Source organism: Emys orbicularis, chromosome 2, assembly GCF_028017835.1.
Source record: "Emys orbicularis isolate rEmyOrb1 chromosome 2, rEmyOrb1.hap1, whole genome shotgun sequence".
NCBI classification, from domain to species: domain Eukaryota; kingdom Metazoa; phylum Chordata; order Testudines; family Emydidae; genus Emys; species Emys orbicularis.
The window spans coordinates 74,506,217-74,523,560 of record NC_088684.1 but is presented as its reverse complement, the minus strand read 5'-3'; the positions used below and the strand labels follow the sequence as shown (position 1 = coordinate 74,523,560).

At 38.8% G+C, this 17,344-nt stretch overlaps 1 protein-coding gene across 1 annotated transcript in view; it reads right to left on the bottom strand.

Annotated features, from left to right (window-relative positions):
• PRKDC (protein kinase, DNA-activated, catalytic subunit) overlaps positions 1–17,344 on the bottom strand; it is a 147,699-nt gene that overhangs the window by 71,571 nt on the left and 58,784 nt on the right. Inside the window, exons 35-46 of the mRNA XM_065397886.1 lie at positions 17,031–17,189; positions 16,349–16,552; positions 14,132–14,317; positions 13,040–13,144; positions 11,264–11,431; positions 10,028–10,155; positions 7,180–7,387; positions 5,565–5,743; positions 4,590–4,758; positions 3,059–3,124; positions 2,393–2,465; positions 1,500–1,648 (exon numbers count right to left, since the gene is read on the bottom strand). Of these exons, the coding sequence (XP_065253958.1) occupies positions 1,500–1,648; positions 2,393–2,465; positions 3,059–3,124; positions 4,590–4,758; positions 5,565–5,743; positions 7,180–7,387; positions 10,028–10,155; positions 11,264–11,431; positions 13,040–13,144; positions 14,132–14,317; positions 16,349–16,552; positions 17,031–17,189 (1,794 nt within the window). The remainder of the gene's footprint in view (positions 1–1,499; positions 1,649–2,392; positions 2,466–3,058; positions 3,125–4,589; positions 4,759–5,564; positions 5,744–7,179; positions 7,388–10,027; positions 10,156–11,263; positions 11,432–13,039; positions 13,145–14,131; positions 14,318–16,348; positions 16,553–17,030; positions 17,190–17,344) is intronic.

The following is a 17,344-nucleotide window of genomic DNA, read 5'->3' as shown; positions in this document are numbered from 1 at the left end:
GTATTCAACAATATTTAAACAAGCAATAGGTCAAATATGTTATTCAAACCAAAATCTCCCCCAAACATAGGAACTAATTTTGCACAGCTCCAAATCTCTGTCTAAGGGTGCCAGCTGCATGTCACTCTGACTCAGATATGTAAAAGAGTATGGCGGCAACAATCAGAAATGTAAAAATTAACTGGCCTCCACAGAAGCTATAATTCCACTTCACAGCTGAGAGTGCCACCACCATACACCTTCCTCAAGACTTCATGTATTTTCCCTAAATTTTACTCCCAGTCAAACTATTTGTAAAGTAATTCATCTCTGATGAATTCAGAGGCTGTTTTCCAGTGAGGGCCGCCATAGCCATTATATTTCCCAGATGAGACCTCATTTGACAGTAAAGAACAAATAAAAAATTGGCTTCACCATTACAAAGAAGTGGAAATCAGAATTCTTTGAAATTGCTTATGGCAAGTTCTATAATTACAATAAAATTTTGGTTAATTTAAGTCTCGTCAACTGTTAAAATATCCTCATGACAAAATATGAAAAGAGGTGGTTATCTGATATTAGATAACATTATAATTATTTTGATAGATCTTGCTTTAAACACCTATGATACCTGGATGACCAATGTTTTTAAAACGGTGAAGGTGATTCTTTCAATCTTACTTTCAATATGGCAACCTCTTGCCTAAGTGTTAAAGGGCCACTGTCAACTTCAAGTCAGGCTCATAGCAGAACATACTGCCACAAGCAATACATAAGACATTATCTAACCACACATAAGACACTATATAACCACAAGAGAGTAGATTAAAAATAATACTGTTCTCTCTCTCTTTTGTTCAGTTTATTGTGTACATTTGATATCAACTGGCCAGTTTCAGGGTTTCCCCTACATAGTCATTCATTCATTTTTGTGTGTTGTTTCTGTGGCTCTTTCATATAGTAACAGTAAAGCAGGAGGTGGGAAATAGGAAACTGTGACTAGTAAACAAAAAATGTCAGGGGAACTCAGGCACAGATGTAAATTATAAAACCACTTTAAATCTAACCAAATTCAGAAAAGTACAGAAGACAGTGGCCCTGTAACCTATGTTATATTTAAGATATTTCTAAAAAATATTTTAGTAATTGATTTTTCTTTATAATTAGATTTGGTGATTTAGAAACTCTGTACTATAGTTCCCTTCAACAATGCAGGGCTTCTGCCTTCGTGAGCAAATCTCCACCTTCAAATTAAAGGAAGATTAAATAAATTCGAAAACAGAGTAGAAGGACCCAGATTGATGGCAAAAAACTCTTGCTCTGATGTCTCAAGCTTCCCATTAAAGACAGACTTACCTACAGAGAGACAACCTGTATCCAATATTTACTCCCATTGAACCTTTTACCTTTCCCAGCACAACATGTACATGAAACTTGCTCTTTTAGTTAATGTATAAGTTTACTGAGAGTTTAGAATAATGACCCTCTTGTTCCTCCACACAGTATACATCTCTAATCACCTTTCTCCTGAAGTGTATACTGCTAGTTGTAGGGTCTTGTGAGTTATAAGAAAAACTTTGGACTCCAGTTGAGAAATCAAATTGGCTCATTTCCTCACTCAGACTGCTGTCTACCATATATGATGCAGAAGGCAAATACCGAGGCTCATCTAAACAAGAAAAATAATGTATTGTTAATCACAACACTAATTAGAGTGAAAGCTGTCTTCAGTGACTACTCAAGAAAAATAACAAAATTTGGTTGCTTAACCAAGGAGGTATTCTAATGAAAGTTAGACCAAGTACAGTGTCTGTCTTTAATTGCATCTGGAACAGTATTGAGCACATCAGTGGCACTTTTATAAAGGTGGTCTCTAGTCCAGGTTTCACTGTAAGGCACAGGCCTGTTAAATATGATGAATTGGTCTCTTTCTTTGTATAATTCCTCCACAGATGTAACAAATTTTCTACACATTTATATCTGTTAACAATTTGTAATTTCTTGCACTTCAGTATCAATAGAAAGGCATGGAATGGATCACTTCCCCAGAAAAATGAAACATACTGGAGTGAAACCATTTAGCAAATATGTTAAAATGCAAAAATGCAGTTTCAGTTAGCAATTCTGATACGGTTGTCTGTTTGCTTGGGGCTGTTGAGAAAGAGGAAGGAAATTATACTTTATATGGTCCCATTCTAATTACTGAAAAAAAATAGCTTCAGGGCCTCATGCAGTCAGAAGATGCACAGGCGCTGCCACCTGCAGAATCAGCTGCAATTTAGACATGATCATCAGCTTTTCTAGATGCATCTCTACTAAAATCAGCACATTCTATACAAGTGCGATGGTGAATTGTACATTTAAGGGGGGGGGAAATATTGAAAATTTTAATCATTATAAATTTATGTCATACCTGAGTCCCTATTTACTGCATCCCTGGCTTCCTTCCTAATAGTAATATACCTTTTCTTCCTTTCCATAGGCACCTAGAACACCAACAAAAATATGAGCTTTGAAATTAGTTAAATTTGCTCTTAAAAAAATAAACTAGCAGATAAAAATAAGAGTTCTATTTTGAGTATCTTTTACAAAAAGTTTATATAGAGAATTATATTTATTACCTAGCAAACTCGACAGAACTTTTATTTATAACATAGCTTTTTAACCAATGTGGGGGGAAAAAGTATTCAAGCTATTTAAAATGAACAGGAGTTCCAACTTATAAATGCTAATAATCAGTGTTACAGAATATATCACATCAGCTGAACTAATGACACTAGAAATGATTTATCTTTGGAATAAATATGCCAAAACAATACATTAAATGTGTGCATCCCAGTTGTGCTTTTCATTCCTTGGACTTGGGATTTTCCAGAGGAACTGGGATTTTACTATGCATACTACATAACATTCTAAAGGGTCAGAGGTCTCCACTGGTATTTGTCATGGTTTCAAACAGCATCATTTCTCTCTATGTATAATTCTGTAACACACACACAGTGCTATGCAATGATTATGTAATATTAAAAGCAATGACCATTTTCACTGTATTACAATAAAGCACAGAACTATGACTCACCTCAACTTCAACAGGAAACGAATACTGGTGCTTCAGATCTAGCAAGTTTTCAAAAATAAACAAGTTCTGTGAAACAAAGCATATTTGGAAATTTAAAAATTAACATACTGTAAACAATAGCAGGGGCACTAGCAATATTTTATTTAAAAAACAACAGTCTATTTCAAATTACCATACAAAATAAGGGACAGTCCGTTCCATTACACTCATTTATGAGAAATTACCATTATGCAGACATCTATGAACAAGTTAAGTGACTAGTTACTTTAAAAGAGTACACAAAGCCCTGTAACATTATTCTATTCAAGAATATTTCAAAAGGTTGGAGGGCTTTTGTAATATTTAAGCACTTTCCATAACTAAATAGCGATTGAGATAGAGTAGAGGGGTTGAATGTATTGTTACTGCACCCCCACTCAATCATATGCAAAACCTCCATCAGTGATTAAATTGCCATGCAAGATCAAAGGAAGCCATCTACATAGAATCTTAGGACTGGAGGGGACCTCAAGAGATTTTCTTGTCCAGTGGTTCCCAAACTTGTTCCGCCGCTTGTGCAGGGAAAGCCCCTGGCGGGCCGGGCAGTTTGTTTACCTGCCACGTCCACAGATTCGACCGATCGCGGCTCCCAGTGGCCGCGGTTCACTGCTCCAGGCCAATGGGAGCTGCTGGAAGCGGTGGCCAGTACGTCCCTCGACCCGCACCGCTTCCAGCAGCTCCCATTGGCCTCGAGCAGCGAACCACGGCCACTGGGAGCCACAATCGGCCGAACCTGCGGACGCGGCAGGTAAACAAACTGGCCCGGCCCGCCAGTGGCTTTCCCTGCACAAGCGGCGGAACAAGTTTGGGAACCACTGTTCTAGTCCAATCCCCTGCACTCAAGGCAGGACTAAATATTATCCAGACTAGAGAGATGTTTGTCTAACCTGCTCTTAAAAACCTCCAGTGATGGAGATTCCACATCATCCCTAGACAATTTGTTCCAGTGCTTAACTATCATGACAGTTAGGAAGTTTTTCCTAATGTCCAACCTAAACTTCCCTTGCTGCAATTTAAGCCCATTGCTTCTTGTCCAATCCTCTGAGATTAACAAGAACAATTTTTCACCCTCCTCCTTGTAACAACCTTTTATGTACTAGAAAACTGATATTCTGTCCCCTCCCTCAGTCTTCTCTTCTCCAGACTAAACAAACCCAATTTTTTTCAATCTTCCCTCATAGGTCATGTTTACTAGACCTTTAATCATTTTTGTTGCTCTTCTCTGGACTTTCTCCAATTTGTCAACATCTTTCCTGAAATGTGGTGCCCAGAACTGGACACAGTACTCCAGTTGAGGCCTAATCAGCGCGGACTAGAGCGCAAGAATTACCTCCCTGCTTGTTTCCTCTCTCATCAGTTTCTCACATAACAATTTGCGTTATATAGGGTCAGTTCTTGGGTTCAAAGTACAAACTTTCAGTTAGTGTCCAAAATATGCTGTATGAACCCTGCAGACCTTTGACATGACAGTAGCCTCCTCATTAAATCTCACCTTTTCTGGTTTTTCTGTGAACAGAAAACCTTGATAGAATTTACTTTCGGTGAAGACACAACTGATGACAGCAATGGCACAGTTATATGCAGCACAATGGTACTGTCTCCTCTTCTCCAACAGCTGACTCTCACCAGCCATGTTTTCTGTAAATGCATCATAGCATGACCTTAAAACAAAACAGACCAGAAAATATTGTCAAAATCTTTTTTAGAAGGCCATACAGAGTCCAATCCACAGGCCAATGAAAATCAACAGAAAGATGCAAAGCCTATGGAAGTTTATGTCATAGCACAGCCTACTGATGCACCATCTCAATGCACCATCTCAAATATTAATTTGCCTTTAAGTCTTCTCATAGAAATATTTTATTAAAATTGAATCAGCAGCACTACTGAAGCCAAACATTAGCTGGTATTTCCACAGTGATTGGCAGTGCTAGGGATCTAATACTTTGACAACTTGAAATCAGACAGAGAACATTTTAAAGACCAGCTCTCAACCCATATAGAAGACTTTTATAAGCCTCTTATATAGGAAATTATGTGCGAACAGGCCAGGCTGGCTACATTAGAGATCAGCAAAATTATACGAAAGATCTAGAATCTTTCAGTGATAAGCCACAGTAAAAGATAAGGGAAATCCACTGAGTCATTTTAAAAGATGCTGAATCTCACACCTTTCATTAAAAAACAAACCAAACAAAACCCCCAGCAGTCACAAACACACCCATGAAAAAAGCGGTTCCTACTCTGACAGAAAAGTACTCAAGTTTCTATATTTAGAAATCCTCACATCGAGACATAAATTCAATTCAACACCTTATACTGTGGTTTAAACCAAAACTCAGTTTTCAAATTAAATTTTTCCTTGGATATGATGAACTTTTGGTTTAAACCGCATACTTATAAAAAATATCTGGCACGCAGACAAATCGGTAGCAAACAAGTTTATGGAACAATGAGAAAGCCTTACTTTATTAGTGTCTTGGTAAGTTCATTTCCTTCTACATTTGTGGATCCCTGGTAAGCCTGGTTAATTCTAGAGTCCTTGGAGTAAATATCCTCTTTTGAGAGACGGGAGTACATCACTTCCAGAATCTTATAATACCCCATTTTCTTGGTGACTTGTGTATCAAAAGCAGATTCATTTGACTAAAAACAAAAAAACACGTACAGAGGAAAAGATCACTTAGCTTTTGTCCTTGCAATGTAGCTCCAAAAGCTACTCAGTAGAAACTATAGTAAACTCTATTTTTTTCCATATTCTAAAACTAAAATTCCAAATCAAAAGTCTTACTGTATAATGTTAAAAATAAACATCCAGCCACTAACTTCTTTTCATGATAAAATAAAATGTCAATTTTAATTTAAAATGTAATGAGTGCATCTTAAATATTTCTTTGAAGATTCCATAAACATATTTATAGAGTGCATGCAATATTCAACAATTATCATCCAAAATATAGCTCTAAGGTTTTGAAAAAATGCAGTACCAGTACACAATAGTGTAGGAACAAATAAATGCAGAAATAGAAGATTAGGAAACAGACGAACTAAGTTCTATTTCCATTTGTACCACAGATATCTCATATGACCCTGGACAAGTCACCACCTCTGTGCCCACATCCCCATCTGTAAAATGGGGAGAACAGTCCTTCCTCACCTCACAGGGGTATTGGGAGTGTTACTTAAAGGTTTGTAAAGCACTCTTTGGCCAAGATGTATTATGTAAGTACAAACATTATTAAAAATATTTATCAGACAATGTGTCTAGGACATTAATCATCATTAGTGCTCCACAACCCACAGCTTTAGATTTTATGGCAATCTCACTGCAGCAAAAAAAAGAAAAGCCTTAAATATAAACTGCATTTATAACTTTTTATATCAGAGAGAAATACAAGAAATACAGGCTTAGAATTCTATTTTTTCGTATTGCAATGAGCCTTCATATTTATATATTTAATTTTTAAAAATAGGACCATGATAGGAGCCAGAAGTGAAATCCTGTCTGCAAAGAAGTCAATGGGAGTTTCACCCTAGGATGGTCAGCACTTTGGTATTTTGAAATAAAAACAGTAAGGATTTTTAATTGTAAAAAAATATATATATTACTGACCACAGGAAGTACTAACATTTTTCTAATAGTCAAAATAAGACTTGGAGCCATCACCATCATTTCATATTAATGTGCAAGTTTATATCGTTTAAGAGTACAGTAAGACAATATATCTTATAGACAGACGCACACACCCCAGTTAAGGTTAGGGCAGGATTTTGCCTTTGACAAGAACTTAAGCCTCTCTGGATATACACAGATGACATTTCTTCTCTCTTTTCATAAGTTACTGTATGTTAATTTCACAGTAACAACATGTTCAGGCCAGATCCAACACACATTCAAGTCAATGGAAAGACTCCCAGTGACTTTAATTTGTGCTCTATAATGTACTCAAAATTGGAAAAAAAATGATCTTTATTTGAATGTTGTATTTTTAGTTAAGAAAAATATATTCTGTAACATATAACGGAACAATACTGGCATTTTAGAGGATTTGTTCCAACCTTAAAGCATAAATGAAGCTCACCTTTGTAAATCTGGTCTTCAGTGTATCCATGGCTTCCAATACAATCTTGCTAAAAAAATCTTTCAGTGCATCCAAGCTGCAGTGCAACAAGAGGGTGAGGAAAGAGCGATCCACAAAGGCTTGTCGAATGGCATTTGAAAGAAGGGCTTCACTCTGGAACATTTTGTGCACGGTGTCTAACAGCACCACTTGTTTTTCACAGCTGCTCCTAAGAAGGATGAGAATTCCATTTAAATTTTCAACTCCACAACATTTACTTTTTGATTCTCTTCAGCAGTCATATCAACTTGGGTTGTAATCTCAGCGGATCTCACATGGTAAACAAGGTCGTCAGAACTGGAGTGGGATACCTACGATACCCAGGTGTTGCAGGAAGCAGTTTTTGTCATTCAGCAAGTGGCATTCTGCTCTTTGGCTACATCTACACTGCACACCACTGCCGGCGGCCTATAGGGTACATATAACTATATTCCTCATTAAAAAGGCTGTGTCCACACTGCGGTGTGTAGCTACATGTGTCAATGAAAGGCTCTGGCAGGGTGAGACAAAAGGAAAAGGCTTCAGCACCTCCCCCTTGCCTCATCCTGCCCGGAATCTCTCCCTGTGGTGGAGAAAGGCTGGAAACATAGCAGATTGTACAGGAGTAGCAGATTGGGGAGGCTCTGCTTTGGCTGGAGACAGTCACAGAGTATATACCCAGGTACATACCAAGTATATCCAGGCTTGTCTTTAATTGCCTAAGCAGTGCCTCACTATCTACACTGCTATTTATACCTGTGCTGTGGGGGGAGAGGAAGGGGAGCCGTGTATGTACTCTACATGACACCATAAGAAGCGTGGAGCGTAGGCGTACTTTTTCAGTCATTGTTAATCCAACACCACAGCATGCCATTTGAAGGCACTGGGTTAGTGGAGGTGCTATCTGATGGTTTATAAATGAGAGGTCCAACTCTAGACCAATTGTGGTCATGAAAGATTTTATGGCATTCTACAGAACAGTATTAGTCCCAGCATTTTAGCTCAATTCCAGATTGGATAATTACATTCAGTCTACATGATCTCCCCCCTGCATTGTCAATATATGCCATGCTTTTCTTCACTTCCTATCAAACAATAGTGCAGTGCTGCTGTGTGCTATTAAACGGAGGCCATATTTCATCCCAAAGACAGCTGCATTTCAATGGTAGATGACACAATTCTTGTACATATGTAATTTTCAAGTGTTTTGGGAGCTTTCAGGACAAAGACCATTATATAAATTTAAAATAGTACTTGCACACATGAGCACTTGAAACACCAAACCATTAAAACCCTATAACTAGGAAACCAATACCCAATAGCCTAGATATAGGAAGCTTGTTATATAGAATCATAGAAGATTAGGGCTGGAAGAGACCTCAGGAGGTCATCTAGTCCAACCCCCTGCTCAAAGCAGGACCAAGTCCCAACTAAATCATCCCAGCCAGGGCTTTGTCAAGCCGGGCCTTAAAAACCTCTAAGGATGGAGATTCCACCACCATATACAATTCTTAGAAATATTTAACAGGATTTATATTCTCCTGTCCAGTTTTGCTTAATTTTCAGAAGCAGCCTGCAAGTAAGCAATGGCATAAGCATCAATCACAAGTGGAAAGAGGGCTCAAATACTGGAGTCTGATCCCTGGGAATGAAGGTTAGCTGCCCAAACATACTTTGGTGACCTAACTATGCAAAAGCACAGTATCAGATTTTTCAAGATACGCATAGCTATCAGTATTGAACATCTAGGCATTTAGACTCTGGTCCTCTGTGTATATTAAAAACTCAGTTATATCTTTAATAATGTGTACATAACATCACCTAGAAATGTGGTAATAAGCAGATAGCAAATAAAAAATAAAAAAATTGAGTCCATTCATGCACCCACCAAATCATTCACAAAGAGAGAAAACTAGAACTCTTTGAAAAGGACAGCTTTTCGAGAGTCAGCTGGGTTGGAGCTATGCTTCATTCAGTCTCTTGCTTTCTGGACAACTGAAGAGACATACTTGATCTCCAAAGAGGAAGGAAAAGAGAAGGACTTGATTACTGCCCAGCACCGATTGACATGGTAAATTTTGGCTTGTCAGTGATGTAGTTTTGCCACATATTAGCTGTTATCCTGGATAATTATATAAAACTAAACAAACAAAACTGAAATCTGGACATAAATGAAGACTTCGAGTCAGGAAACCTTAACACTCTCAATGCGGACATAATCTTAAAACACACTCTTTTCTGAATACTACATTTTTTTTTGTAAATGATTCTGTCTTACTGTCCTGGTAAAACTCATTCCCCATAAATTTGCATGAAGTAATTATTAGTTGTCTTCATGATAGTTACTTATGGAAAATATTAACTCTGTTAAATATACAATTGGAAGATCAACTGAACATCCCCGGGTGCATGTTTTCCAAGATTATTATCTTGATTTGAATTGTATTGGAAGAGACTGAGCTGTGAAGGCTTTGCAAACTTTTCCAGATACATGAAGTGTCATCTGGAAATCAGAACCTCATTTACTTGTATTTTACAGGAAATCCTGGTTAAAATATTTTGGGAGAATTTCAGGATGGAAATGTTATTGCTCAAGAGAGATCAGGAAGAAATTGCTTGACTCTGAAGTAAATAGAGGTTATTTCAAATTAGAAAAACTTTTTCACCCTCCAACTATGTATCAGATTGTCAAGTTATCTCCTCAAAAGTACAGCTGGAAATATAATGCTCATAACCATAATGGTCTGCATAATAGGACTTGATTACTGTCCAGCACCTATTGGCAAGGTAAAGCTTCACAGAAAAACAAAAAATGACAGCCCAAGCTCACCTTCTGGAAATTCTTTTGAAACTGGTTTGAAACAAGTCCTCCATAAAGTGTCTGTGGTCCCTACAGAGGATTTCTGTCATCAATTGTAACAACATTGGACTCTGAGATAATTCTAGTGCATCTAGAAACTGGAAAAAAAGAATGCAGAAAAAAGGAATACAAGAGTTGCCCATACTGGATCAAACCAATGGTCCATCGGATCTGATATCCTATTTCTAACAATGGTCAGCAACAGATGCTGCTGGGCCATGCTTAAGAGAGTATTTTTATTTCATATACTTTCATTTGTCAGGAAAGAGAATCCCCCCCTCCCCCCAAAAAAGTCACCAGTGATAAAGAAAGCCTCTTTCTTTGAGGAGTAGGGGGATGTGGCAGCTGTCAGAGAGCCCTCTTAATTCAAGAGAATTCCATCTGTTTCCTGCACTTTGGGGGTAGGGTCATGGATGGAACTACTACACTGGGGACAGCTATTTGCTCCACTTTATGGATGGATGGACAAAATGCTTACTACCATGTGTGGAAGAAGCAGCCTGAGAAGAGACTGTGCCTCTCCATTATTCCTTTCTGCACTGCACCTCCCCTATAGAGGGATGTGGTTCAATAGTCAGAGTCTAGACCATGGAGAATACAATTTAGCTCTGTCCTAATACAGACACAACATATTCTTAAAGAAAGTAATCTGATAACTGTATTAGCTTAAATATGACTTTTTTCAGATTGAATTACCATGGGCCCTATCCTTTAAATTTAAACCTTACTCCTGTGAGTCATCCCACAGAGGTCAATAGGACTACTTGTATGAATAAGGATTGTTCACAAGGGTAAAGGTTTGCAGAACTGGACCTTGTATTTATATTCCTAATTTCTGATGTTTGGAATCACCAACTACCAAGAATAAATTAAGATAAATTGGTGAACTAAATAATGATTTAGAGAAAACAATCCGATCATCTCAAAGATGACAAACATACCGATAAACTGCATTGTTTCTGCATACAAATTCACTTAATAAATAATAATAATAATAAATGGAGATATACCTATCTCATAGAACTGGAAGGGACCTTGAAAGGTCATCAAGTCCAGTCCCCTGCCTTCACTAGCAGGACCAATTTTTTTGCCCCAGATCCCTAAATGGCCCTCTCAAGGATTGAACTCATAACCCTGGGTTTAGCAGACCAACGCTCAAACCACTGAGTTATCCTTTAAACACTTTACACATACTCAAGTACTGACCTTTTTAGTGCAGTCCACATAGTTATTGTACCTCAAGGTTCCCTTTGGAAACTCATCAGACTTCATGGGGAAATTGAAAGCCACAAGTTGGTCAAGAGCATTCTTAAGCTCACTAATCCTTTCTCCAGTCAGATTAGTGAAAAATGGAAGAATAATCACTGCTTGACTCTGAAGTAAATAGAGGTTATTTCAAATTAGAAAAAAAAACTTTCACCCTCCAACTATGTATCAGATTGAAAAAACTTTAAGTTACTCCTCAGTAGCAGAGTTAGGTGAGTGGATAGCTCAGCTGGTTGGTAATGAGTTAATATGTAGACTTCCATATTTTAAGCTGCTGGTCCAAAATCAAGCCCTGGTCAGAGATGACCAAAAATTATCCTCCAATAGATATTTCATGGTTGATGTACACAATGAATAAGTCTCAGTCCACTTTCTAGTGAACAAGTGTCTACTAGCACAGAAAAACACCACTACTAATGCACTAACTGATACCCTTCTTGGTAGCTACAGCAGAAAGTCCAAGTTCAATTGAATATGAACATACAGGCAATCACCAGAATAATCGGCCTAATTCAGGGCAGACTCACATTAGCAGGGGAGTAAGCTAAATTCCTTCTAAGCAGCGCGGCTGGCAGGTGCGCAGCCACAGAGGCCTGGAGAGGAGAAAGTTAGGGGGTGGGCAGGGAAGGGAGCAAGTTGGGGTGTGCAGAGCTGCCGGAGGGGAGAGGTGCCTCTCCCCTGGAGCTGCTGCCGGTGGTGAGAGAGGGCTGGCGGAAGTCCTCTTTCCCTGCTGCAGCCCCGTGGCAGCCTGCACCCCAAATCCCTCATCCCAGAGCCCACACCGCAAGCTGAAGCCCTCACCCCCCCCACACCCCAACCTCTGCTCCAGCCCTGAGCCCCCTCCCACACCTTGAACCCATCAGCCCCACCCCAGAGCCCTCACCCCCAGGCGGAGCCCTCACCCCCAAACCTCAACCCTCTGCCCTAGCCCTGGGCCCCCTCTCGCACCCCAAACTCCTCATCCCCGGCCCCAGCCCAGACGCCTCACCCCCACACTCCAACCCTCTGCCCCAGCCCTGAGCCCCCACACACACTCCGAACCCCTCGGCCCCACTCCCACCACACATCACCTCCATATTGGTGCACGTAACAAAATTCATTCCGCACATGGATGTAAAAAATTAGAGGGAACATTGGCAGTAACCATACTGTACTACTTCTGTAGGCAGAGAACTTAAGATGCCAGGGCTCTCAGTCCAGCATCTTTTGTACCCCATGCTAACACAGTGTGGTTCTTTGTCCCCGCTCTAGTGCCTTGACTACATATAGAAGTTTGAGTTTGGTATTTAGCTCAAGCAGTAGGAAACTAATGCTTCTATATAGAAAGGTCCCAGGTTCAATCCCTACAGAGAGTGTTCAAAAGAGAAATGACATCCCTAATCAAGCTATATTCCTCTTATATTTTTAAGTGAGTTTATAACTACATAAATATCTCCATATTATTGACTTTTCCTAAAACTACATGATCAAAAAGAGAAGGAAAAACAAGGAAGATTGAGAAAAATGTACCATCTAAAAATTATGACATTAATTTGTGATTTTTAGCTTGCTGAGCTATGGGAGGGCAAGGAAGAAAAGGAAATTTGTTATGTTATCATGAAAAGCAAGAGAAGAGAAAGGTACCCTTAGTGACGTAACCCAATTAAAACTGTTTTTTAATCCCTGAGTAGTGTTAGCATTCAAACTTGGGGGAAAACAAAACAAAATACAACTTACCTTTAGATTTAGACCTAAATTCCGATCAATAAGTAGGCTGGTATAAGTATTAAAAACAGCAGAGAAAGCCTCATGATTTGTATTAAAAGACACTGAGGAGTCAATCTGGAGAGGAAAAAAAATAATTAAAACTTATAAAAATATTTAATATATAAAAAGAATCTCTGTGTTAAACAGTTTCCATGATTTTTGTTCAGAGTTTCATAAGAATAATTCATTTCTGATATTAATTTCAGCAGACAGCAGATGTGCATATGATGAGGGTTTGGGTTTTACATGTGTTCTTAGCATGGATCCAAAAGTTCCCACCCATCACAATGTTGGGAATCACGTGTTGTGAGCTTTTCTGGCCAATGAAAAACAATATTAAGCCCTTTCCCAAAACTAGGTCTCCTATGATCATTGCACTATTACCAGCTAAGCCATTAGGATAATCCACTTTGTATATTTTCAAACACACCTTCCAGTAAAAAACCTCAAGCCACAGAATGAAAATGAAAAAAAAAGAAAAGATGAATAGGGGAGATCATCCTGATTCTTTTCCTAGATATTTTGCATGGGTTTACAAGTTGTCAAAAAAGCTCCGTCTTCAAGATGTGAGCTGAGGAAAAGTGTCTCAAATAGGTGAGGGAATGGAGAGGCAAAGAAGTTGATGTTCTTCCAGACAGAATAGTTTTCTGAAATGGTTTGGTCTGGGGACAACCACTCCAAAAAGAATTGTCTGTCTGCCAATGAGACAGGCAGTACCTCGTCAGGGGCTGCTTGCTTCCCAAAGATTACTCCTTCCATTAGCAACTCTTGTTATGAAGGAGAAGAAGAGCTAAAACATCAGACACAGGAGTAAAAATTGGAAAGTGAAATCAAGAGTTCTGCCTGCCAAAACCTGTTTGGTTTTTTAATACTTAGTATTCATTATTCAGAAAACACTGAAATTCTGCAACTAGCAATAAAAGTAAAAATAAATACATAAATAAATAAACAAAGACAAACAAACAAACCTTCAAAAACTAACACTGCCACTCTTCCAAGATGCGGAGTGCTCTTACAGATTGCTGTTAAAGTGGCTTTAACTTTACCAAACACAATATATACCTGCAGAACTTTAGCCAACAGTGTCAAAACAGCCATTTTGCTCTCTGGAGCAGAATCTTTGGCCCACCAGCTGTCAAGTCTCATCCAGTTTCTCAGTACTGCCGTCACCAACTTCATTCCTTGCTGCTTGCGTACAGCACGCTCTCTAAAGCTTTGATCTAACATTCCATTCAGGATGGTACCCACCTGAAATGAAGAAAAAATAAAAAATCCATGTATTCCATATGGTAACAACATTTAATTCAATGTAATCATGATATCTGGTCATTGGGATGGATGATTACATACAATAAGCATCACTAGTTTGGGAGACTTGGACAGCCAATTTCCACTATTTTTAATGGGAACTGGGTCCAAATTCTCTAGGTGATTTTGATCAAGTGAGGATTAGTTTCATGCATTAAGTAGTAGTGCTAACTTTAATTTTCCACAAGGACATACTAGCATTAACAATCAAATTGCTCTCATATTCATTCCTGTTTTATTCTATGTATGGTGCAGCAGTTCTGTCCCATGCTTATTAAAGTTTGTGTGAACATGGGAAAAGGGAGTATATTTGAGTGAGACAGATACAGTAACCTAATAAACTCCAATTCTTATTTTAAAATAGTATCTAGAATGGACCTAAGATACAAATGAAGTAACATTTAAAAATAAAATCAAAAACACATCTCTGTTGGCAAGTACACAGAGAAGCCAAGAATAAAGGTGTATCATACATGGTAACAGTCAAGCATTTTTTGCTCTTCCCTCAACTTTGCAATCCAAGACAGAGAGTGTAACAGGATGGGATCACAGTTTTCATAAACAGAGAATTCTTCTAAATGAGGTGATCAGAGAATAAAACAAAATCACTAAGTACTATACCTGAACTTTGCATCCTACTCTGCAAGAATTACTTGCACTTTTGACTACATAATCATCATATTTGGATTCCACCAGATTTAGAATATTACAGTTAAACTATATATTTTATATATATTTTATATATATATATATATGGGTATTTTTCTTCCCAAATCCTCAAAAGCGAGGACATAAGACTGTAAAAGAAAAATCTCACTAACCTGAAAAAGAAATCTCCAAGTTCTAACAAAGGAGAAGGCAGGAATCTGGTTTTGGAAAATAATTGACCATGCCTCCCTGACCTCTAGCGCATGAACCAGCCACAAGAAGTTTTCAAAAATAAAAGAAGTGGAGAATTTAAAAAGCAGGTGTTATAGAGAACATCCGCTGCCAGCTACAACTGTGTGAATATGAATATTTAGGAATCTACTAGATACGAGAGATCCAGTTTTCAGATTAACAGCAATTATGGCTCTGCGCACACAGCAAATTGGAGAAGCATCAATATGCAAGTGCCAGCCTTTTAGAAAAAAATCACTTCTTTGCTGCTTACACCAGCTTTAATGACTGGAAACTATTTAAAGTGATGCCACCAGATTGATTATTTTAAAAATTGTCTGAGATAAGACACCCTTTAAATGGCATATCCAAACTATTTTTTAAAATTCCTTTGATTAATTTTTAAGTGGGGTGTCTTCTTCCTTGCTGAATTTTTCTGCAAGAGAGAGTGTGTGGGCTCAAAAGCAACACTGGCAAACATGCTTGAGCCCTCTGCTCTGCCACCTCTCTGCTGGGCTCTTTAGCAGCAATGTTGAAATAAGGCCTTCCAACTTCTAAATTCTTCCCAGGGACCTGTAGAGGAGTCCCAAAAAAGAAGAATCATCTGTCCCCTTGATCCCAGACAGAGGCCACAGCTCCTCAGGTTTCAGTCACTACATTCCCTGGACCACTATCTGGGCCAAGAAGACAGATCCCCACCTCCCATGGGCTTCTGCTGTCCCTAGCCCTTACCAGGGATCTTGAGCCCAATCTTAGAAACATCAGCTCTGCTGCTGTGTTACCAGTAAACCCTCTTTAATTGGCAGACATCCTTTAACGGGGCCTGGGGAAGAGCATGTATGTGAGAGTGCAGTGCATGGGAATTATGCCATCTTGCTATGGTGCATGAAGTAGGCGGTATCAATAAGTATCAACACACACACACACACACACACACACTCCACAACAAAGTGAAACACTGAAAAAAGAAAATTTAACACACCCCTCCCAACCCTTAATCTTTCATTTATAGTCATCTAAGGTGTTTCTTGTAACTTGAGAGGATATGACATTTTCAACTGACTCTGTCCTTTTGAAGAAAAGGTCCAATACCATTTTGGGGCTGTCCACAGATGATTTCATAAGTTGAAGTATGGCCACATCCAGATCTTTCAGCAGTTCTTGATTAACGGTTTCTGAGAACAAACTGTAGAAATACTCTCCGTGGGAGAAGCTGATCAGACTCCTCTGTGATGTTCCCGATAGCGGCACAGACAGCATCATTGTGTTCAACAGGAGACTTACCAGCTCCTCACACTGTGGGAATTGGCACAAGAAGAGAGGTCAGTCCAGAGGTACTAAAGTCACTAAAAGTGTCACTAGTCTTCTACAAAATCAAGAGAAACTCTTTTAAAGCTACCTTCTCAAATAGTTGTACGTATATTTATAACACGAAAACAAATGTTAAAACTTAAGGAAAAAGCACAGCCCCCAGAACAGTATCAGGATATTTCCCCTACTAAAGAATCCAGATTTGCCTTTGCCACTGGCACTCAACAATGGCCAAACTCTGGCTTCTGGATTCGAAGTGTTGAGGGAACTTTATAAATTCAGCACGCTGTACACATACATAATTTCCCAAAAATACATGTTACAGAAAAATGGACCAGTTTCTTCTACAACGTTCCTGAAGACAGCACAGATAAGATTAACTATCAGAACAGGAAACATGCCAGAACCCAGTACTACAGAAATGGACTTGGAGACAGTAAATCAGAAGAGGTGATCCTCCTACCTGGCCACCAAAAGCAAAGGCCAGCTGCAGGAGTCCATCAGCCAGTCGCTTGCTGCTGATGTCCAATGATGGAAGAGATTTCCTCTCATCTCCTGGTGCAATGCTTTTATAAACAACTGAAAGAAGCTTAGAGCCAACTGTGAAATGGAGCCCCGAAACCTAGAGGATGTAGAGAAGGGGGGGTGAAGCCTTTTACTGTAAGTCTTCAGAATGCAGGAGAAAAATACAATTTAAACATTAAATTGCTCTGCCTAGCTGCCAAAAATAAATAAATTAAACCACCATAAAACTGTTCTTTGACAGGCGCACCACAG